General features: G+C 39.1%; 1 protein-coding gene across 3 annotated transcripts in view; it reads right to left on the bottom strand.

Annotated features, from left to right (window-relative positions):
• The window catches only part of LOC136858012 (BRISC and BRCA1-A complex member 2), a 91,691-nt gene that overhangs the window by 29,808 nt on the left and 36,533 nt on the right, over positions 1-25,350 (bottom strand). For 2 of the 3 annotated variants that reach the window (XM_067137207.2, XM_067137208.2), the window contains exon 3: positions 12,775-13,062. The exons of the other annotated variant lie outside the window; for it this stretch is intronic. In XM_067137207.2, the coding sequence (XP_066993308.1) occupies positions 12,775-13,062 (288 nt within the window). The remainder of the gene's footprint in view (positions 1-12,774; positions 13,063-25,350) is intronic. 3 annotated transcript variants of the gene reach the window in all.

The raw sequence follows: 25,350 nt of genomic DNA, 5'->3' as shown, positions 1-25,350 counted from the left end.
AGACCAGAATGCTCTATGACAAGTATTGGGGGAAAGGTAAAACACATAACTGTTTTTCTGGACATCGAGAAAGCATATGACCATATACCACGCAGGCATATATGGGAATGTTTGAGACATAAGAAAAGTGCCCGATGACATCATAGCACGAGTACAACGATTATATGATGAAACCAAGTGTTGTGTCCAGGTCCAGGATGGAAGGTCAGGTTGGTTCGAAACAAATAATGGAGTCCAGCAAGGAAGTTGTCTTTTACCACTTCTCTTCAAAATCATAATGGATGAAGTTTTGAAAGCAGTTAAAAGAAAGGATCCAACAACTAATGCCCTGGTTTTTGCAGATGATGTAATGGTATGGGGTGAGACAAGCAGAAGTACAAACTAATCTCTGGCTTGAAGTTTTTACAACCTTAGGTCTCAAAATCAGCAAAACGAAGACAGCTGGCTTGGTGATGATTAGAAACTCTCCAACTGTTCATCTAAGAATTGGAGAATTGGATATTGTAGACAACTTCCAGTATTTAGGTAGTGTTCTGTCATCAGACAATACCATACATCAAGAGATTAGTACCAGATTACAGAAAGCTTCCAACTTCTATCACGCTGTACGTCAAATACTTTGAGATGAAACATTTCCGTTAGTTTCCAAGATCAGCTTGTACAAAATATATCTAGTGCCTATATTGACGTATGGCCTGGAAGCAGCAACACTTACTGGACCAAAAAAGAGTTTTCTTCAGGCAACAGAAATGAAGTTCCTTTGTTCTTGTCTACAGAAAACAAAAATTGATAAAATAAGGAATGTGGATATCCGGCAACAGATTGGGTTGGAAAAAAGCTTGCTGGAGACTCTAGAAGTGAAGACATTGCAATGGTATGGTCACATGAAAAGAATGGACCCTCACAGGACTCCTTGAACATATTTTGACCACTATGTTCCTGGGAAGAGACCAAGAGGAAGACCTTGTGATGTTTGGGAAAAACAGATATTGAAGAATCTTGAAATTAGAGATGTGAATTGGCGTCACATGTATGAGCAGCATCTGTGGATGGATAGGACATACTGGAGAAGGCTTGTACACAACCGCATCCGGCTGGAGCGAAGAAATTATGATGATGATGAGATTTAGCAGTGCTACAGCATTTTAGTTTGGCAGTGTAAGGATTAAATAGCTGAGAAAAAGTTAACTGCCAAAACAATCAAAAAATTATGTAAAAAATATTTTAAACTGTAAAAATAAAAAAGCTCCAGAAGGGATCCACAAGCCTGTCTGCATTAGGAAAACCTACAACCATTTGCATATTTTAAAATTTTGATGAATGGAATTGTAAGGAACATTTTTTCGTGAGGTCAGATAATTTAATCAATGAATTTTTTACACAAGGGTAAATTCACCCAGAGAAAAAAAGAAGTTATCCAAAAATATTAACCCATTGATAATTCACCCAACATATTCCATTCTTACCCTCACCATAGGAATATTCACCTAACAATATTCCCAATGCCATGGTAATGCTGTTATAAAGTTTCAATTGCACGTTATAAACTTCATATTAGAGCCTGTATTGTCAAAGTATCAACTTGTGAAAATTTGGATTTTATAATTCCACCTTTACAATACTGTAATTGTCTTTATTAAAAAGACTACATTAAATTACACTCGTGAAACATGTTTCGTCCTCTTATGGGACATCTTCAGTCACAAATACAAATACAAAACATTAAAATTAAGGCGAGGACATGTTGAAATAAGTAAATACAAAGTCTTTGTATCCTGTGACGCGGCGTGATGGTGTTTTGTCAATCTTCAATGTTAAAATGGTGCGGCGTGAACATGATATGAAGTATTAACTCCAATTCAAATCATAGGTTAAAATTGTTGTTCAAAACAACGAATTGTCAATTATAAAACACCGTAAGTGGCTGTGCGAATAAAATTATGTGCATATTGTACATAAAACAGTGTTGTGGTGATGCCACATTAAAATAGCTGGAGTTATACTGATGATGCAAGTTGAACCTGATTGTGTGTTGACAATAGGGGCCTAAAAAAGAAAAAGAAAATATGAACGAACTGAAGAATAAAATTCAATTAAAATGTGAACTAAGTGCCCATCCAGTCACTCACCTCCTTGCCCGTCCTATGTCGACCACTCCACCTCAAGTGCTAAAGCTAACTGAGTGACGTTCTTGAAGGTTGTTGAGGACTGACTGTGAGGGGCGTTGAGGGGAGTTTGATGTAAGGCACGGCCTCTCAAACGCCCAAAATCTCACGCGTGCAAATCGAGGCACAAGAGCTCCGTAAACTGCCCATCGGTCCCACTTGGCTGGCTCCGACCAACGCTTCGTTTCTGGGCTACTCGGCTAAGCTCGGCTCTGATTTGGAGCACTACGGGGCAAGTGGGGAAGAGGCAGTGGGAGTGAGCAAGACAGGCGTGAGGAAAGAGAGAGTAAGCATTATCGCTCCAAATCGAGGAGTGGGGGGTCTGCACTCTGGTCAACCAAGCGGTCGTCTTATGCACCGTGCACAGAGCATGCACCCTGAGAGGCCCTGATGTAAGTGGTGAGGCGTGAGGTAAAGTATTACTCATGTGCCTTCGTGAAAAGAATTTATTGATTAACTCCTCGAAAAGTATATTGATATCCTCTGATATCTCATTAAGATTATAAATCGGGTTGCATTTTTGATCAATATCTATAAAAATGTTTTCTAAAATATTCAATAGATTTCCTTTCTTACATAAATGGAGAATTTGAAGGTCTTGTTGTATGCCCGTGAATGTATGATTGGTATCGTCCATATGAGAACCAAATGCTGAGAATCTGCCGTACTTTGATGCATTAACATGTTCATTATACCTTATGTTAAAATTGCGGCCTGTCTGTCCAATATAACTGGCGGAACACCGCTGGCACTTTAATTTGTAAACACCTGATCTGAAATTTGCTACTGCTGTTATTGATAGTGTGCTGATTGAAGAAAAGATGAGCATTGTTACTGCTTGTTTTAAAAGAAACTTTCATATTAAGATTCTTGAAAATATTCGTGATTTCATATATTTTACTGTGACTATAGGTAAAAAGGGCGAAACTATCTTCTTTCCTTTTGGTATCCTTGGTTAACGTGGAAAATGATTTTTTCTCAATTTTGCTAATAATTTTATCCACAAATTGCCTGTTGAACCTGTTTCTTTTTGCTATAAAATAAATAGCATCCAATTCATTTTTATGATCTGCTTCTGACACGGGTATATTATAAGCTCTATAAATCATACTGTGCTGCCAGGTGTACGGAATTTTGTCTAATTACATTTGCTCTTTGAGTGGGTTTCCTGAATATTTTAAACCTAAGTTTATTAGTCATTAATAATTGTAATGTCAAGAAAATTTAATGCTTTATTATTTGCACTTTTGAAAGAAAATTTAATCTGTGAATCCATATTGTTTAATTGTTCTAATACCTCCTGTCCATTAGTAATGCTATGGTCAATTATTGTAAACGTATCATCTACGTATCTCAACCAGCTTATTATTCCTTTAATGTTGATAATTTTGCTATTTTTAAGAAAATCCATATAAATTTCTGCCATAATTTCCGAAGCTGGGGCCCCCATAGGAAGACCTTCCTGTTTATATATTTGGCCATTGAAAGTAAAGTAATTATTAGCGACGACAAACTCCAAAATATTAATGAAATCGGCTATCTCTTGCCTACTCAAATTACTGTATTTAAGTAGATTATTCTTTACAAGATTTATCATTTTTGATACTGGAATATTCGAGAACATATTTTTAACGCCAAATGAAAACATCTTATGGTTCGATTGCATGTTTAAATCTTTAATACGAAATAAGTAAATAAGTAAAGAAAAAGTATTTATTTACTTTTTATTTATTTATTTATTTATTTATTTCCTTACTTTTTATTTACTTATTTCAACATGTCCTCGCCTTATTTTTAATGTTCTGTATTTGTATTTGTGACTGAAGATGTCTCATAAGTGGACGAAACATGTTTCACAAGTGTAATTTATTGTAGTCATTTTAATAAAGACAATTACAGTATTGTAAAGATGGAATTATAAAAATCCAAATTTTCACAAGTTGATAAAGTTTCAAGTTGCTTATAAATAAGACTTACTATATTAATTGTAGATAATTCAGGTCTTATGGACAATCAGGGAGAAATTATCCAAAATGAAAGTAATGGGATTGATTTTGGTTTACAAAGGATATCTATACAACCTGCACTCATAAAAAATTCTAACAGGAGTAAATTGTATTCGCTTTGTAGAATAAAACCAAATTGCATGAAACAGGCTATTACAATAGCTCATATGCTAACGCTGTACAGGCTTTTTAGGCTGTTTATCAAGAACATCCACCACTGCAAGAAGTGTAAAACCCTACAGTGTTAACTTAGCATACAGAAAGCTGTAGACAACGAGCCTCTCCCGGGTCCATCACAAATAATCCAACGTGAGCTGGAGGGGGTATCCATTAAGAGTGCTTTTGTTCCTTCATTTGCATGAGTCACTGAACAGGAACATGAATCATAAATGCCACAGAAAATATCCCTCAAACCCAAAGTCACTAGCAGATATTTGTGCTTTAATGCATGAATTTTGCATAACAAGTGGTGAATAGTACTATTTTTTTACAGTTTTGATGACCACAATAGAGATGATGAAGACTATTTTGATCAAAATACTACTTGCTTCAATGCCTTGCATCTAACTCCCGGGCCATCATATCAACATCTGATTGTTCCTTCTGTATGTGGTGTATTACCTTGTATAAAGATGGGTGTATTTAACTACAATGCTTGTGAACCTGGTATGCCATGATTCTGTGATATTATTTGTACAAGGTTCATTGTTTCTAGCTTTTTGAGAGTGGTTCCATTATACGGCTTGTATCAAGCTTCAACTGCAGGATGACGACTGTTTGCTTGTTGTATGTTGAATATTCAGACCAAAGGCTGGTTTGATCCTCCACAGCTCCGCCAATAGCTGTCATAAATAGCCTAGGCGTCATTGAAGAGGCGTACCAGGGAAATGAGGAGTGAGGTAGTTTCCCGTTGCTTTCCTTTGCTTGAACGCCAATATATGTCCTCAGAGTATTCAGCAATTTTTTTTATACAGCCCCTGCATTTGCCTGGTGTGAAAATGGGAAACCACGGAAAACCATCTTCAGGGCTGCCGACAGTGGAATTCAAAACCACTATCTCCCGAATACAAGCTCACAGCTGCGTGACCCTAACTGCACGGCCAACTTGTTTGGTTTCAGCAAAATCTGTCATTTGCCTGGAGATGGTCGAAAGCAAAACATCAAAACTGGGCAGAACATCCTCTACGGGTTATGAGGCCAAAATAAGTAACTCGCCGATTTTTGTGTTATTCTATTTGATCCCTGTATGTGGCCTGAAGCCCCATTTCTTGGATTTTTCTCCAAGCACTTCATTTTAGATGAATGAATTCTATCACAAGGAAATACACTCGTAACTACTCATTTGTTTCAAAGTTAAAAATTTTTTACAGATGGTTTTGGTCTATCCCATCCATGATTGGAGCATTGCTGCATGACAGACTTGAGGATAAGCTGGTATGATTCCTTTCTTTTATTTGGCATAAGACTGTACACAAAAACTCGGGTTCTGCCTGCGTATACACCATGAATAGTAACAATTTGTGTAAATATATTTGGAGCTGTATGGATAGTTCCATCTACATACCAGGTTACAGTACAAGAAAGTTTTCACAAGAGGGATTTTGAACATAATGATGATTTCAGAGATCATGGTAATATTGCTAAATATCTGCATGCCTGTGGTCATAATATGGCAAAGTGAATTATGTTATTCGATAGAACTATATACTTAAAAGAAATGTAAAAGGGAACATGAACTAACTGAACACATTTGGGACAATTTTCTTTGGTATAACTTTCCTTTGGTTGAATTCTCCAATGTGAACCTTTCTTCCTAAACTCTTACTTTTCCATGCAATTGGCTTTGTTAATTGTAATACAACAATCCACTAGAGTCAATATCAGTATAGAATGTATGTTGGGTATTCAGCCCAAAGGCTGGTTTGATCCTCTGCAGCTCCGCCAACAGCTGTCATAAATAGCCTAGGCGTCACTGAAGAGGCGTACTAGGGAAATGAGGAGTGAGGTAGTTTCCCGTTGCTTTCCTCACTGAGCCAGCCGTTGCTATTACATATCAGTCTGCCAAGCCCACTGAAATGCATGCACCAACCAACCCTCTGAGCGATATTTTCACATCATTCATAACAGGGACTGGCTGCATAAGGAATGGTATTACTAGCATCACTCATACCTCAGTCACTTTCACATTGTCAAAGCCAAGGATGAGACTGAGACAGGTCAATGAAAGTAACAAATTTGATATAGCCCATACCAGAAGACATAGTGCACTATAAACACTACATCTCGCCAGCAAAGGCATTCAGTATAGAAAATTATAAATAAATCAAGTCATATATAGAGAGATAGGAACACTAACATGAACAGATAATAGAATGAACAAGCCAACATCAGAAGATCAAGCAAGAGGAGACTAGGACCAACATGAAAACTTGAAAGGAGGAACAATCTCCGTGCATGGCTATCTTTAAATATATAGGCTCTCCCCATCAGTCTCTGTTCTTCTATATTCATTTCTTCTTAGCCACCAAATGAGATAGTTTCAGCTTCCCAGCTTCACCAGGATGACGGGTTTCAACATTAATTAAGAGGCCATCTTGATACATCTCCAGTCTTTATGTGGGAAGTGCAGGATAAGAAGAAAGCTAGAAAAATACATAGAAAAGGTTGAGACAAAACAAAAAAAGATGAATACAAGTGGTAAAAGACTAGAAACTCAGATCGAGCATGAAAGGAGAAGGAGAACCTATCTACTTAGAGAAGACAGTGTTAGAAGATACGAAGATTGTCCTTGTTCTTTTGTGTTTTCATGTCTGTCCTTTCTGTCTTTCTGTTGCTTTCACTTCCCATGCTGACCTGTCATGATGCTCAATCTTCTTCTTTTCCGCCGCTTTTCCCACACCTGTGGGGTCGCACATGTGGATTTGGCCCTGTTTTACGGCCGGATGCCCTTCCTGACGCCAACCCTCTATGGAGGGATGTAAGCACTATTGCGTGTTTCTGTGGTGGTTGGGAGTATAGTATGTTGTCTGAATATGATTAGGAGAGTGTTGGGACGGACATATACACCCAGTCCCCGAGCCAGAAGAATTAATCAGAAGTGATTAAAATCCCCGACCCGGCCGGAAATCGAACCCGGGACCCTCGGAACCGAAGGCCAGTACGCTGACCATTCAGCCAACGAGTCGGACTCATGATGCTCAATAATAATGTTAATGGTTTTACATCCCACCAAATAATTTTATGGTCGGAGACACAGAGGTGCTGGGACTTTGTCCCACAGTACTTTTGTGTGTCGGTATTGGCGTATTTAAACACCTTCAAATACCACAGGACAGACCCAGGATCAAAACTGCCAACTTTGAGTCAGAAGGCCAGCGCTCTACCATCTGAGCTATTCAGCCTGGCATCATGGTGTTTTTCCTACTATGTGAGCTCACTGATGTTCCTATCTTTCTATATACTACTTACAAGTAAATATCTTTTTCCTGTTTACCATTTGCCTTCTAAAAGAGAAAATAAAGGCTAACTGCACATTCATCTCATGGTAATTTTAATCAACAATTTTCATTTATAGTTTTTCACACTGGGTAACAACTTTTACATTTTGAGATATTTGGGTTTAAAGGGCCTTTTCATTTGATATCATTTGGCAAATCATTGAAAAAAATTTAAAATCTGAAGTTACAATGTTGCTTAGACTATTCTGCACCAAACTGTGTCAAGAGAAAAGTAGTCCAAGTGATTTAAACTAATTTTGTCCAACCATTTTGCTTTACTACAGTCATCTTAGGAAAAACTTGGATTGTGTTACACATGCTTTCTAATAATATGGATAAACAAATGGAGCAAAAGGTTTGTTAAGTTATAATAAATTAAGTTTAAACACTTATATTCTTGTCCTGGTACTTAAAATTTTACCTGAATTAAATTACAACATTTGAGTTAATAAAAAAAACAGTTTTACAAACATTGCAGTCCTCTGCTTTTTCTAACATCACTGAAGAAAAACAGTTCATCATTGGTGGCACCTTCATGAACCATCTTATTTCATGAAAGAATATTGCAGCCATTGTTTGTTCTGCTGTGTTCTTTTTTCCTTGTCTTCGGTTTTCCTTCTCCCCCACTGATGCCTTATTGGGACCGGGCAGGAAGATGAAATAAACTGTTATAGAAAATATGATGGCAAGGTAACACATAATTCAGCAAATCAAAAGCTTTTCCACTTTGCATACTGAAGACATATCAGCTTGACATAGATTAGTTGTAGGATGCTGATGATGACTGGTCCTCTAACAGTAGGTCTAGTCTTTGACCAAATGAATTCAATCATAGGTCTTCATTTAAAGAATACCTAAACAAAATGGCAAATTGCATTTCTTTCACTACCTGATCTTTTGTACATCTCTCCAAATGACCACTTTACTCTTATCTTTTTTTTTTTTTTTTTTGCTTTACTATATCCAGTGAGGACTGAAGCAAAATCTGCCTACATCACTTTGTTACAGTATGTCTTGCAGGAACAAAAACATACTGCAACTATTTCTTGAACTTCCTAATAGCCACCATATTCACAGCGAATAAATGAGTGGCCAAAGTCATATAATCTGTGATGGGTGGTCAACAGTATGCTCTGTTACATGTATTAAGACTTGATCTTGTTCCAGTTCTTATTATGACCAGTACAGGATTCTTTCTGCAGTTTCATTCAAAACATACATAAAGCCTCGTCCTTTTCGTATGTCAAATTCCAAAGTTTAGAGCAGCCACATGAAGTACACTTCATAGTTAACAATGAAGCTGATGGGGTCTTTTGCAATTTAAAGCAGATACACATTACATTAGAATCTCATTTAGCTTCACCCTTTACTCATGCTAAGTTTTCTCTTCCTTCTCAACTACACTTAAATGAAGTTATTTTGCAATACAATTTTTCTTGTATGATATGTCCTCTTGAATTCTAGATTTGTCTGAACTACTTTCGATTGTAATCTTCAACATGTCACACTTATTGCACGTGTCCTGCAGAGGAAGATAGGAGGGCAGACCAAAAGAGGTCAAAGAAAAATATCTGTAGTACCACAATTTTGTGTAAGTTCTGAACTATTCTTCTTACATCCCTCATGATAGCAAAGCAAAAATTCTCTTTGCTGTAAGACTGAGCAAAGTATCTTCTGTCTGGGTAGTCTTTTTTTTTTTTTGGTAATGGCTGATATACTACAGAAAGTACACAATTTGTGATTTTTGGCTGCTTTCTTCACTTGACTGATTTTTTGAGGTGGAGGGGTGCAACTCTACCTATTTTCTCCCTTTGGGAGACACCCAATGAAGCTGAGCTGTTGAAATGTGTACTGAACGTGAAGTTTGAAATGCCAAGTATTTTCAAGAATAATTTCTACCCATTTGTTCATTAGTATCACTATCTTACTATACTTATTCCTGGATGATGTGTCTGTTCTTGGTCTTTTCACATCCACCCCATAAACTTCTGCTCCCATGCAGCTAAGTTCCAAAATGCATAATGTATCTTTCCCCAGTGATGCAATAATATCTACAAGAATTGTCATTGTGATGAGTTTTAAGCCAGGAGATCACTAGGATTATCTGGCTGTCAAATGCTGACGTTCAGTTCGGTAATGGAAAATATTTTCCAACTACCTTAGCAGGGGCACCACGGGCAGGAACTGTTCTTGTATGATATGTCCTCTTGAATTCTAGATTTGTCTGAACTACTTTTGATTGTAATCTTCAACATGTCACACTTATTGCACGTGTCCTGCAAAGGAAGATAGGAGGACAGACCAAAAGAGGTAATAGAAACATATCTGTAGTACCACAATTTTGTGTAAGTTCTGAACTATTCTCCTTACATCCCACCAATAAGGACTGCCAAAATCCTCGTTGACAAATTCAGCCTGCAGCAGGATTGGTTTCAAGAATGGACTTCTATGGCTCCAGCTGAGTATCAGTATACCAAAAGGATTTGACCTACCTCGCAAAACCTGGACAACCCTCAATCGTATCAGGACAGGCCATGGAAAGTGCGCTGACTTCCTCTATAAATGGGACAAACTTCCCTCCCCGGAATGTAGCTGCGGTGCCCCTAAGCAAACGGTTCGTCATATAGTGGAACAGTGCCCCCTGAGTGCTTATCAGGGTAGCCCAAAAAACTTTCTTGACCCAAGTCAGAGCTTGATGGTGAAATTGTAACCTACATAGTGTACTATATATTTAATTTGTGATTGTCTGTTTTTATTTTTAATGTCATACGCTAAATAATAATAATAATAATAATCTACAAGAATGAAGGTAAGTTGAATGTCACAAGAGTAGTCCATTAATCTGATTGTAAATATTAACAAACTAGCTTATAGCACATCCTCTCAAGAACAAAATGAAGTCAAAGGATGGAAAATATCATTCAAAGTAGTACCAACAGAAATGAAGCACTGTAATTCTGTTGTGAACCCTGTATAGAAGTTAGCTATGGCAAGATTTAAAAAAAAAAACTGATTATATTCATACATTTACTACACACCAGGAAGGGTAAACAATGAGGAAAGTTACTAGATGTGTAAGAGTAAATCAAAGTGATATGATTCAAAGATGGTATCATTACATGAATGCATGAAGCATTGCTTCACACGTATGTCCATGGGTTTCAACTGCAGAAAATGTCTGCTTCCTGTAACTTCCGATTCAAAAGTATTCAATTACTAATATCATGCTAATACACAAAGTAGAGATTCCTGACAACAGTACTTTAATTCTGCGAAACAGAGGCTTGATGCCACTCTTTTGTCGATGGTTATGAATCACCCAGCTTTTACACCTTGACATCGCAGGGCAAGTTCCAGATAGGCAAAATACCATGCAAGATGGGACTGTTTGGCATTGGAACACGGTATTACTTCTCAATAGAAATCTCATATCCTGCACTCAGCAACTATCAAAAACTTACAAGGAGATCCAGAAATGGTGCACATTTTAGTGTATCAAAAGCGCAGCATGATGAATACTCAGCAATGGTTTGAGGTGGCATAACATGAGTCACCAAGTGCCTCTCCTTGTCATCCAGGACAACCTGAAGGCTCCTCAAAACCTGAGGAAACCTTCTCCAACCTACTGCAAAACTCCATTTTTTAAAGACTTCATCTTCACAAATAATAATCTGAACATTCATCATGCAGGCACTGTCAGCGTCTTACTTAGTAATGCCAGGCTTAGAGTGGTCTCGCTCATTACTGTGTAATCCACCAAACTTGCGTTTGAAATCCAGGAAGCTATTTTGAAATGACGACTCCATTAAACAACTGAAACCATTTCAGATCAAGGAAAAGTGGCAGGAAATGTGGAAAAACGATCCCAGATCTTGCAAAGTCCAGCTAAATGACCTCACTCAACCTCAGCTAAGAACTCAACTGCCAAAAGCAACATAGTGCCAACTGATCCATGCATGAACAGGCTATAGGAGATGATGTGTGTTGCTCCTCAAGTGGGGTTAACTCTATTCCACAATTTGTTATAGTGGAGCCGAAGAGCACAAAATAACTTGTATCATCCAAGAGTGCCCAAATCACCAGTTTGAGGGTAATTTGAACGATGTCCTGAGGGTTCCATTTATACCTCCATCCTGATTGCCCTACACTTCCAATTTTAATGTGTATATGTGTAAAAACCATACAAATAAATAATATTATGAGATCCAACAAATCACTAATTTCCGTATTTCTCTTCACTTTTGCACCAAGAAATATTCTCTCATACTGCGACTGCACGGTGACCAAAAGATACAATAGCCATTAGTTCAGGATGTTTATAAAAGAAAACTAACTTTTTTATTAACTATATTCTCAAGGCCAGTTTACTTATTTCTACTATAAGATAAAGTCCTTAAGCAAAACATGAGAATGATTTTCGATGGTCTTCTGTTAATCTATTTGTTTAGCCACCTGAATTACTGTTTGGAGTCACTAATACGACTGATGGCTTCTCTGTCAGTTTTTCCTCGTTTGGCCTACACTTTCTTTAAACTTCCGTCTAGTTGCTGCTTTCTGTATCTTTCTTCTTTTTTTATGTTTATCACAGTCTCTTTTTGTATTCTGGACCTGTTTTCTTTTGACAACAATAGCTTTTAATGATTCCTTGTGCTTATTTGAACTTGTCCGAGTAATCCTCCAAGGCCTCAACTCTCCCTCAATTTTACTTTCTCTTTCACACGCCTCACTTTGAGACTCGTCCTTTAATACTTTACACTTCTTTGCACTCCACCAACTACTGCTCTGATCATCTATTATTTCTTTACCTTGAACAGGTTCCTTTTCATGACTAAAACAATTTTGCTCTCTCTTGGTACAATATTTTAATAATCCTACCCGCTTCTTTATTCGACCACTGTTGTTACCCTGGCATTTTGCTACTTTCTTTACAATAGGTTTACCACAATCCCTCTGTGTATCCTGGCTCCGTTTTCTTTTGACAACATTAGCTTTTAATGATTCCTTCTGCTTATGTAAACTTGCCAAAGTGCTCCTCTGAGGCCTCAACTCTCTCTCAGTTTTACTTTTCCTTTCAAAAATCTCACACTCTGAATCATCCTTTATTACCTTGCATTTCTTCGCACTCCACAAGTTATTGTTCAGATTTTCTATTATTTTCTTATCTTGAATAGGTTCATTTTCATGACTATGATACTTCTGTTCTTTCTTGGCAATTCCTTTTAATAATCCTATCTGCTTCTTCACTTTCCCATAATTGTTACCCTGGTCTTCTATTTTCTTATCAACAGGTTCTATGTCTTGAGTAGTCATACAAATCTGTCCTTCCGTTAATTCAGCTTTTAATAATTCCATCTGCTTCTTTATCTGCCCCTGACTCTTGCTCAGGCATCCCATCTACAAAACCAGAAAAATTATCTTTTTACTCTCGTATAAACAAAAACTCAAATTTCTCAAGAAATTTTTCTGAATGTTAAAATACTACAAACTGATGACGATTTTGGTTACTTGACAAAGGTAAAATTAAGTGTATCCTCCTAATTCAATACATCATATAATTCCATCATTAGATGGCGTAATCAAATTCAAACATGTTTCAGCTCACTCTCCCATCTTCAGTGAAAAAAGGGGAGGGGTTGAACTAATTTACATAATACAAGCTGAAAATATGCCAAAAAAGGGAACAAATGAAAAAACAAAAGAGAGACATGATGGAAATAAGAACAACACAATATACAATATTTAAGGGAACAAATGAAAAAACAAGAGAGAGACATGATGGAAATAAAAACAACACAATATACAATATTTACATCATGTGGAGGAAAAAAACCCACAGTTTTTAGATTCAGTTATGTTTCTTATTAACCCCTCTTTTCACTGAATTTTAATGCAGAAGGTTGTTAATCAAATCAATTTTAATCAATTCATTTTCCAATCTTTCTTTATTGGAAAAAGGGGTAAATGTTCAAAAGACTGTTCAGTTTATAGTACGGAAGCTCTCTTTGTAAACTATGAAGTGAGATGGATCCAACAACTCAACAAACTGAATTCTTTCAAAATTGCCGAACTGTAATTCCATTTGCATAATTAAGGTGTCAAGAACTTCATATGTTAAAATTTTCAGCAGTTGGAATGTCCTGTCACCTACATTTATCTTACCATTTATTTTGTGACATGGTTTAATTGGTTATTTAATAACCAATTAAAATTTGAGTTTCTGTTGGTTGTGTTCAAAATAATGAATGAAGTAGGGCCCCTTTGGTAACTTAATGAATCTTTTGAACTCTTTAACATGTAAACCATTCTCATCTTGGACTTATGAAGAGAAATGTGAAGCCAAAAACAAAAATGTATACCTAATTTAGATATTAAGTATTTTGACAGTAAAGTAGTGAGACAATTTCAATTTTCTTGGTATACATGATGTGTTGTTGAGTCATCAGTCCATAGACTGGTTTGATGCAGCTCTCCATGCCACCCTATCATGTGCTAACCTTTTCATTTCTACATAACTATTGCTCTACATCTGCTCTAATCTGCCTGTCATATTCATACCTTGGTCTACCCCTACCGTTCTTACAACCTATACTTCCTTCAAAAACCAACTGAACAAGTCCTGGGTATCTTAAGATGTGTCCTATCATTCTATCTCTTCTTCTCATCAAATTTTGCCAAATCCTTCTCCTCTCGCCAATTCGATTCTATCTCTTCATTCTTGATCCATTCTATCCATCTCACCTTCAGCATTCTTCTGTAACACCACATTTCAAAAGCTTCTACTCTCTTTGTTCATATTTAGGTCGCTCACAGCTCTGTCAAACTCTGACCTCAAAATTGGGTCTCCCATTTCATCAGCATCAACAGCCTCTTCTTGTTCCAGAACCAAATTATCTACATCTTTACCTTGATACAACTGTTGGATATGTTCCTGCCATCTTTCTGCTTTGTCTTCTTTCCCTACGAGTGGCTTTCCATCTGAGCTCTTAATATTCATTACACCTAGATTTCCTTTCTCCAAAGGTTTCCTTGATTTTCCTGTATGCAGCATCTACCTTTCCTAGGACCATACAACCTTCAACATCCACGCACTTCTCCTTCAGCCATTCTTCCTTAGCTACCTTGCACTTTCTATCCACTTCATTCTTTAATTGCCTGTATTCTTTTCTGCCCTCTTCCTTTCTAGCATTCTTGTATTTTTGCCGTTCATCAATCAGGTCTAGTATCTCCTGAGTTATCCACTGATTCTTAGCTGATATTTTCTTCCTTCCTAACATTTCTTCAGCAACCCTACTGACTTCATTTTTCATGACTATCCACTCTTCCTCTATTGTGTTTCCTTCAGCCTTTTCATTTAGTCCTTGTGCAACACGTTCCTTGAAACAATCCCTCACACTCTTTTCTTTCAACTTGCCTAGATCCCATCTTTTTGCATTCTTTCCTTTCTTCAATTTCTTCAGCTTCAGATGGCATTTCATGACCAACAAGTTGTGGACAGAGTCCACGCCTGCTCCTGGGAAAATTTTGCAATCCAACACCTGGTTTCTGAATTTCTGCCTAATCATAATGAAGTCTATTTGATACTTTCCAGTGTCTCCAGGTCTCGTCCACGTATACAGCCGTCATTTGTGGTGTTTGAACCAAGTATTGGCAAGGACTAAACTATGATCAGTGCAGAATTCAACCAGCCGACTTCCTCTTTCGTTCCTTTGTCCCAATCCGAATTCTCCTACTGTATTACCTTCTCTTCCTTCGCCTACCACTGCATTCCAGTCTCCCATCACAATTAGATTCTCGTCACCTTTTACATATTGCATTAAATCTTCTATCTCTTCATATATTCTTTCGACTTCCTCATCATACGCTAAGCTAGTAGGCATATAGACCTGCACTAATGTGGTGGGCATTGGTTTGGTGTCTATCTTGACAACAATAATTCTTTCACTATGCTGGTCGTAGTAGCTTACCCGCTGCACTATTTTCTTATTCATTATTAAACCAACTCCTGCATTTCCCCTGTTTGATTTTGTGTTGATAAATCGGTAGTCGCCTGACCAAAAATCCTCTCCTTCGTGCCAACGTACTTCACTTATACAACTACATCTAACTTTAGTCTATCCATCACCCTTTTAAGATTCTCTAACCTACCACAATGATTTAAACTTCTAACATTCCACACTCCGACTCGCAGAATGTCAGTATCGATCTTCCTGATGACCGCCCCCTCTCGTGTACTCCCCACCCGGAGAACCGAATGGGGGACTATTTTACCTCCGGAATATTTTACCCGGGAGGAAGCCATGATCAGTACATCATTCATATAGAGAGAGCTGCATGTCCTCAGGAGTTAGTTACGGTTGTAGTTTCCCGTTGCTTTCAGCCGTGTAGCAGTATCAACACAGCTAAGCCATGTTGAGTATTATTACAAGGTCATATCAGTCAATCATCCAGACTGCCGCCCTTGCAACTTCCGAAAGGCTGCTACCCCCCTTTCGATGAACCATTCCTTAGTCTGGTCTATCAACAGATACCCATCCGATATGGTTGCACCTGCGGCTCGGCTATCTGCTTCATTGGGACACGCAAGCCTCCTCACCATGGCAAGGTCACATGATTCGCAGGGGAGGTTAACAGCTTGTTCCAAAAGCAAGAAGCTTTTTCGTTGTACGTATGTTTTGTTTGGTGGTGAAAAGGAATGGACTTTAAATGGTGTAATTATTACAAGAAAAAAAAAAATCTTAGAAAAGCATCAAAATTCAAATAAACATATTCAGAATGAAGAGAGATTCCATTTACTGAGGGAGCTGGAGGATAGAACATTATCTGAAGGTGCAAGAATTCAAGCCGTTAAACAAAACAAAGTCGTGAAACAAAATCGGCTTGTTATTGAGAGACATGTTGATGTTTGTTTTCTTGGGAAACATGGACATTTTCCATGACTGAATTGTCCCAAATAATGCCAATAAGGCACGGATTGCCTACTAATTCAAAAGAATAGCACATAATCAACAATACGATACTTAATTGTCGCCTTCGCGCTGGGAGTTTCTACACACTCAAGTAATAGAGAAGGCGTGCCTCACTGGGGCCGAGACCTTGCGGAAAGGAGCGTGGGCTGTAACCTAACTTTTCTCCGCCGCCTCGTTCCCAATCCAAAAGCTGACAGAATGTAAACAAAACAAAATGACCTGGCTGAGTCAAGTTACGTCCTGCCTCCGTGTCAGAACAAGTAGTCACCTGTCACCATCTAGCGGGCGATCAGTGAAGCACAACAACATGTCATAGGTACGACATCCTAATTGTTGTAAAACCTTCAATTATTATGTTTAATGTATTTTAATTATATTTTATTGGATGTTAAATTATCTTTTATTAAATGTTTAATATGACTAATACACTGACTGACAGAGCAAATGCAACACCAAGAAGGAGTGGTTCGAAAGGGATGAAAGTTGGGGAAAAAAACAGAGACGGCACGGACGAATAATTGATGTTTATTTCAAACCGATATGCAGGTTACACAATGCACACGGCATTGACTCAGTAGGATGTAGGACCACCGCGAGCGGCGATGCACGCAGAAACACGTCGAGGTACAGAGTCAATAAGAGTGCGGATGGTGTCCTGAGGGATGGTTCTCCATTCTCTGTCAACCATTTGCCACAGTTGGTCGTCCGTACGAGGCTGGGGCAGAGTTTGCAAACGGCGTCCAATGAGATCCCACACGTGTTCGATTGGTGAGAGATCCGGAGAGTACGCTGGCCACGGAAGCATCTGTACACCTCGTAGAGCCTGTTGGGAGATGCGAGCAGTGTGTGGGCGGGCATTATCCTGCTGAAACAGAGCATTGGGCAGCCCCTGAAGGTACGGGAGTGCCACCGGCCGCAGCACATGCTGCACGTAGCGGTGGGCATTTAACGTGCCTTGAATACGCACTAGAGGTGACGTGGAATCATACGCAATAGCGCCCCAAACCATGATGCCGCGTTGTCTAGCGGTAGGGCGCTCCACAGTTACTGCCGGATTTGACCTTTCTCCACGCCGAAGCCACACTCGTCTGCGGTGACTATCACTGACAGAACAGAAGCGTGACTCATCGGAGAACACGACGTTCCGCCGTTCCCTCATCCAAGTCGCTCTAGCCCGGCACCATGCCAGGCGTGCACGTCTATGCTGTGGAGTCAATGGTAGTCTTCTGAGCGGACGCCGGGAGTGCAGGCCTCCTTCAACCAATCGACGGGAAATTGTTCTGATCGATATTGGAGCCAGGGTGTCTTGCACATGCTGAAGAATGGCGGTTGACGTGGCGTGCGGGGCTGCCACCGCTTGGCGGCGGATGCGCCGATCCTCGCGTGCTGACGTCACTCGGGCTGCGCCTGGACCCCTCGCACGTGCCACATGTCCCTGCGCCAACCATCTTCACCACAGGCGCTGCACCGTGGACACATCCCTATGGGTATCGGCTGCGATTTGACGAAGCGATCAACCTGCCCTTCTCAGCCCGATCACCATACCCCTCGTAAAGTCGTCTGTCTGCTGGAAATGCCTCCGTTGACGGCGGCCTGGCATTCTTAGCTATACACGTGTCCTGTGGCACACGACAACACGTTCTACAATGACTGTCGGCTGAGAAATCACGGTACGAAGTGGGCCATTCGCCACCGCCGTGTCCCATTTATCGTTCGCTACGTGGTGTTGCATTTGCTCTGTCATTCAGTGTACATCTTTTACCTGTAAAAATGTACTGTATTATGAATTTGTATAACCTCAAATACGTATTGTGTATAGTCTAACCTCAAAATCTGTATAGTCGAAAGCTGTAGAAAACTCTATAATGTTCGTATATTAGGTGTGTTCTGCTATTATTTGGTACATATGGAGGGTTCTGAAAACTTACTGTAAGGTTTATTATCCAGACACACGTAGAGACAATAAGAATGTTGGAGAGATCTCCATGTGTACTGGTAAACAGTAATCGGAAGTTCGAGCTGGATCCGATACTGGAGTACTCCATTCGACTAGCTGGTCGATTGATGTTTCGAGTGTGTTCCATTTAGAGTGTTGTAAGAACCCTTCCAGAAATCGATAATTCTAGACGGTTGATCAAACAGTATATAGTATATATCGAGCTATCAGTCAGTTCAAGAGAGTGTATGTTATAATGAGCAAGTCAGTGTTGTTAATATCTGTACTTATCAGAATCTACTTCAGGGTACTCCGCTATTAAGTGTTGTAGTGTCACTTGCTAATGTGTGTAATTGTGTGTTGTGTCTTAGAGTGACAAAGTACTTTACACAAGGAAGTGAACGTGTTCTCGCGTGATATTTATTTACGTCAAATAAAATCGCATTTGAGAGCAATGAACGTTCGCTGGCTTAATGAAGGAAACACACTTTTCATTTTCTTTGAATTGACAGACAAAATCGGAAGTTCTCTCAATTCGTGCAACGTTTAAGCAGTGGCGTATCCTGGAATCTCCACTGAGGCATGCAACTAGTAACCATGCAGTTAACACAATGTATTAAGTAAATTTCAATTCTACTCACCCTAATTACATGTAGGTGAATTCGAGCCAAACGGTTTTACTGTAAGTTTCTGGATTGAACGTGCGTACACAATTCTTGTTTTCTCTTTTTAAATTTACGATGGTCCGCCTCTGTGGTGTAGTAGTTAATGTAATTAGCTGCCACCCCCGGAGGCCCGGGTTCGCTTCCCGGCTCTGCCACGAAATTTGAAAAGTGGTACGAGGGCTGGAATGGGGTCCGCTCAGCCTCAGGAGGTCAACTGAGTAGAGGTGGGTTCGATTCCCACCTCAGCCATCCTCAAAGTGGTTTTCCGTGGTTTCCCACTTCTCCTCCAGGCAAATCCCGGGATGGTACCTAACTTCAGGTCACGGCCGCTTCCTTCCCTCTTCCTTGTCTATCCCTTCCAATCTTCCCATCCCCCGCAAGGCCCCTGTTCAGCATAGCAGGTGAGGCAGCCTGGGCGAGGTACTGGTCATCCTCCCCAGTTGTATCCCCGACCCAGAGTCTCAAGCTCCAGGACACTGCCCTTGAGGCGGTAGAGGAGGGATCCCTCGCTGAGTCCGAGGGAAAAGCCAACCCTGGAGGGTAAGCAGATTAAGAAGAAGAAATTTACGAGGGAAGGTAGAGGTCTCGCGGCTTTAACTATTTGCATCTTTTCATCAAACGAACGGCCAGTAAATGGCTTTTCAAACTGATTTACAATTATATCCGTTTTAGACTCATCCATCGTTAATACCACATTGCGCAAAATATAATAACACCATAAACGAAGAATAGCACAGGAACAGCACACACAGAATGAACTCACTAATCAGCAAAACACACAATGAATTAACTCACTAGTTAGCCACAACTTAAGCACTGGAGGTAAGTCACCCCAGTGGCATTGGTCAGTTTCGTCACGTTGGGTTCTCGCTAGGGGGTAATCTGTGTGTCCCGTTCGCTGTAAACATGTCGACTTTCTCCAAGTTGCTAACAGATGGCAGAGGGTAGCACGGGTATGGGGTGACAAATTCTGACAAAGTTTCAATTGCAGCGACATCGTTCGGAGGGTTTCAGAACTACGTCTGCCACTGAATGCAATTTTAAGATTGAATGCCTTACGTCGTTAACTCCTGCATTTGCTGTCTCTTTCTTCCGAGAGTGGAGTAGACGGCGAGACTACACCAGCACCACACGTAATCACGCAACGGAACTAGTACAGTTGCGCGGACCTTTTGAACTTCTGAGAGATGAAATCGTTAATATTTGACCTGAAACAACCTAAAATCGTAAATCAGACAGTTCTTTGTGTTATCATAACGCATGCAATGAATGCCTTGCATTCAAGGAGAATACGCCCCTGCGTTTAAGATAGTAACCAGAAACATCAATTCATCAACTACCTCAAAGACGAAGAATCAGTCCAGCAGGTTTCTTACTTGAGTGACATATTTTACCTCTTAAACAATCTTGCCCCTATTTTTACAGGGATAAGGAAAATTGGTACATGAACTTCACAGTGCTGTATGACTCTTTTGAGCTAATTTAGATTTCTATATTCAAGACTTGGAGGAAATGATTCATTTTCCCAACCCAATTTTAAAAATGCATGGAAGTACAGTGTTAACTGATACTAACATATACCATATTTACTTTCTCTCTGTAATTATTATACGGAGTAACCAATCACTGTAAGCAAGACCACCAATGGTCTTACTCAACCAAATATTTGGATCCCAGAGCCCCCCTTTACTGCAATAATACCATCAGTTTCGACCCCAAGGAAATATAATTGAAAACCCCTGCTCTATGTATTAACTAGGTAAGAGATCTCTACGATAATATGCTCCTTCCCTGCAGTCATGCCTGTACCCCGGCCTTAGAATTTTTTTTTCAGGCAATCATTTCTTATGTCAAGAAGTACGGTAGATATAATAGACGTAACACCCTGACATGGTGTAACTTGGATGAAGATTGTACACAGTTATTAAAAAATATCTCCCTGGTTTTGTGATTTTATCATGATAAACATGTGGAATATATTGTTTCGATATGAACGGATGTTTGTGGCTAATATACTACACAAGTTTTTATCTGAATAGGCCCATGCACCACTGGCACTATACTTGGCCATCAGAGGCTTTTAATGCAAAATGATGGCATCCGGAGAGAAGAAAGCATTCTATGTCCTGAAGTTCCATAAAACAAAGTCAGTTAATATCATGAGATGCTGGTGAAGAATTAATTTTCATAAAGAAACACCAACGGAGAAAAAACTTTGTAAGTGCTACAGACAATTTATTCCTGGCAACAAGCTGTTGTGCAAAGGGAAATCCAGTGGTTGACAATTAGTGCTGGACAAGACTGTAGAATGGATCTGCACAAGTCTTCAACGAAGCTCATGGAAATCAACAAATCAGAGAAGTCAACATCTTCAGCTTCCACAAGCAACTGTTGGGAGAAATGTCCGAAAATGTCTACGAATGAAGCCAAAACGTTTGAAAACGCTGCAGATACAGACTCCTAATGATCACATCCAGTGGACTGAATTTTGCTGTGATTTCCAGCAACAAATAGTACAAGGTGACTTTATGGACAACCTAGTGTTTAATGACGAGTGCACCTTTACCCTCAACGGTACAGTCAATAACATTAGAATTTGAGGCACTGAAAATCTGCATGCGGTTCTTGAATACTTAAACGTGACTCATCAACAATAACTGTTTTCTGTGCACTGTCACAAGCTGAAATGTATGCTCACTTCTTTATGGAAGCTACAGTCACAGGCATTGTGTACCTTGGTATGTTGCAACAGTGGCTCATGCTTCAGCTACAGGCCAACAGCAATGATTTTATTCACCAACAGGATAGTGCCTCTTCTCACTTCTATCACCCTGTGTTAGAGCACCTAAACGAAATTCTCCTGCAATGCATGGCAGCGGAGCGTAATTTGCTGATGGCATGATCTCCCAGAACTTTAGGTCTGACACCCAGTGAATTTTGTTTGTGTCTCTAAGTAGAAGATAGGTCTTCGTACTGCCTTTATCAGCCACTTTGAATGAACTCAGAGATCACATTAACACTACAATTACCACCATGGATACGGACATGCTATGTGATGTTTGGGGAGAATTAGAATACACTGATGTGTTGTGTGTTGCAAGGAACTTTCAGAGTTTGTTCTATGCATATTTTACATTATACGTTATTATCTGTTTACAATAAACAGAATCATTTGTTTAAACTAGAGAGTTCTTTTTGAATAAACCTGTATATTCTGATCGCCAGATTGTGGAATATTCAGCATGGAGATATAAAACTGTATAATACTGCAGCATTTGATATTTGCAGGAAATTAAAGAGTGCAGAAGGCTAGACTATGTGGTAGGTATCACAAGAATACTCCAGCACTATGAAAATATCATATACATACCACCTTTTCCCATTGATTTTTTATTTCTTCTACAAGCTGCTTCTTGAATTCAAGACAGCCAATGGACTAATCTATTTTGCAGTTTTAAAAGAACTGGAAATGTAGAATATGGTTATCCGTGATGTTAGTTGAGTTTCAGTATACTGTACTGTAACATTCTCTATGACAATGAAAGGCTTGCAAATAAAGAACGAAGCTGAAATACTAAACAAGATGTTCTGGAGGCCAGCCAGTAGTAATGCACTGGGTAGTCTCAACTGCTTTGTTGTACTACTATTTTATTATTTATTTCATCTTTCCTCAACTGGAGGTTTCCCCCAGGGAAGTATACAAAAATCAAGAGAAATTTTATAACTGTGAAGGGATGATTACATGCTACTACAAGAAGAAAACTCTGAAACTGAACTAATACTATGACAATTACCTTTTGATTTATTTAAGATGCTAAAGAAGAAAATGTGGCTTTTCTCAAGACTTGGATTCAATTTTCATTTTCCTGGACAACAGTGTCAACTGAGTCTGCAAGGATCAATCACATTTTCTTCTTCTTGAATGTGCCATAATCAGGTTCCCCTGACATTGTCTATTAATCTGGTGTATTCGTCTCTGTTTCCTGCAAGGCAGAATAACCTCTGAGGATTTTGTATACCCGTCATATCTAAAATGTTCCCCAGTCAGGAAGCCTATCTTCTTTCAACACTTCTACAATCTTCTATTTTCCCTTGTAGGATTAACTTTCAAAGTTAAAATGATCACCCCTTAGTCCTAAGCATGCCAATTTCCTACATTTTACAGATGTCAGAAGTTCTCATTCAACATTGGCTTTCATTAGCACTTCTTCATTGGATTTTAAAGCTATCTATGGAATACGAAACATTCTCCTGTGCAGCCACATTATAAATGCTTCTATTTGGCTGAACACTACTGTGTTCAGTGTCCAGATTTCACACTCGTGTAACAACAATGACCAAATAGAGCCCTTATGAATTCTTTATCTCTGCTTCAAATTTAGAGTTTTATTACAAAACATAGATTTCATTTAAAGTTTTAATTTTGCTATCCCTATCCTTTAATTTTTTTGTCAGAATCCACCTGGTTCGTGACGTAGGAGCCCAAATGTCTGCAGGAATTCACTTTTCTTACATGATAACTGGTGATGTATACATTGGCATCTAGATGCTGCTCATGACTAAAGAACATAAATTTTATTTTTGACGAATTAATGTTAAAACCCACCTTCAATCTAGTTTGATTCACTTGATTCAATTGGTGCTGGATCCTTAATTTTATCAGTTACCCCCTCAGTGAAGGGGAACATCTGAGTGCCGCTTTACCCAGCAGATGGAGTTGATTCAGGTGTGAGCACTAATGCAGTGACCTCTTTAAAAAAAATCCCTGTTACAACAGATTAGGCTCAGATTATCTTCAAACATTTAGAGCAGAGATTCAAAATAATGTACCAGGTGGGCAAAATAAAACCGGCCCAGAAAATATTTATAAGACTGACGCGGAATTGACCCTTATTAATGAACGGGAGAACTGCCCATCACAGGAAATGCTGGAAACCATGATTTTGATACATCAACCAGCTTCTGTCACGTGTGCGCAAGTACATCTCCTGCATGTTCTGCCCTGAGTACGTCACTGTGTCATTATGTGGGAGTGATTGGAAGGAGCAGATGTGTTCAGAGACCAATTGAATGCAACACAAAATGATGCTCGTGATAAAACATCCATATTCATTGTTGAGTGTTATTAGAAGCACGATTCGAGGAAAACCTGTGCGGAATTGTTAGCGCAAAAGTTTAAGACCAGAAGTGTTTTGGCAAAACCTTAGGCAAAGTCTGCAATGCAAAACTTATTGGCAAAATGGTGCAAAACTGACTCTGTAGCGAATAAAAACCATAACTATCTGAAAACTATCTGCGAAATTAATAACTAGTTTGACAGAAGGCAGTTTGGGTTTAGGAAAGGTTATTCCACTGAAGCTCAACTTGTAGGATTCCAGCAAGATATAGCAGATATCCTGGATTCAGGAGATCGAATGGACTGCATTGCGACTGACCTATCTAAGGCATTTGATAGTGTAGATCATGGGAGACTACTAGCAAAAATGAGTGCTATTGGATTAGAAAAAAAGAGTGACTGAATGGGTGGCTATACTGTATTTCTAGAAAATAGAACTCAGAGAATTAGAGTAGGCGAAGCTTTATCTGACCCTGTGATAATTAAGAGGGGAATTCCGCAAGGCAGTATTATTCGATCTTTATGTTTTCTTATATATATCAATGATATGTCTAAAGAAGTGGAATCAGAGATAAGGCTGTTTGCAGATGATGTTATTCTGTACAGAGTAATAAATAATTTATAAGATTGTGAGCAACTGCAAAATGATCTCAATAATGTTGTGAGATGGACAGTAGGCAATGGTATGATGATAAACGAGGTTAAAAGTCAGGTTGTGAATTTCACAAATAGGAAAAGTCCTCTCAGTTTTAATTACTGCATTGATGGGGTGAAAGTTCCTTTTGGGGATCATTGTAAGTACATAGGTGTTAATATAAGGAAAGATCTTCATTGGGGTGATCACATAAATATGATTGTTAGTAAAGGGTACAGATCTCTGCACTTGGTTATGAGGGTATTTAGGGTTTGTAGTAAGGATGTAAAGGAGAGGGCATATAAGTCTCCGGTAAGACCCCAACTAGGAAATGATTCCAGTGTATGGGACCCTCACCAGGATTA

Source organism: Anabrus simplex, chromosome 1 (genome assembly GCF_040414725.1).
Source record: "Anabrus simplex isolate iqAnaSimp1 chromosome 1, ASM4041472v1, whole genome shotgun sequence".
NCBI lineage: Eukaryota > Metazoa > Arthropoda > Insecta > Orthoptera > Tettigoniidae > Anabrus > Anabrus simplex.
The sequence above is the reverse complement of the archived record's forward strand: the minus strand, read 5'-3'. Positions and strand labels throughout refer to the sequence as shown.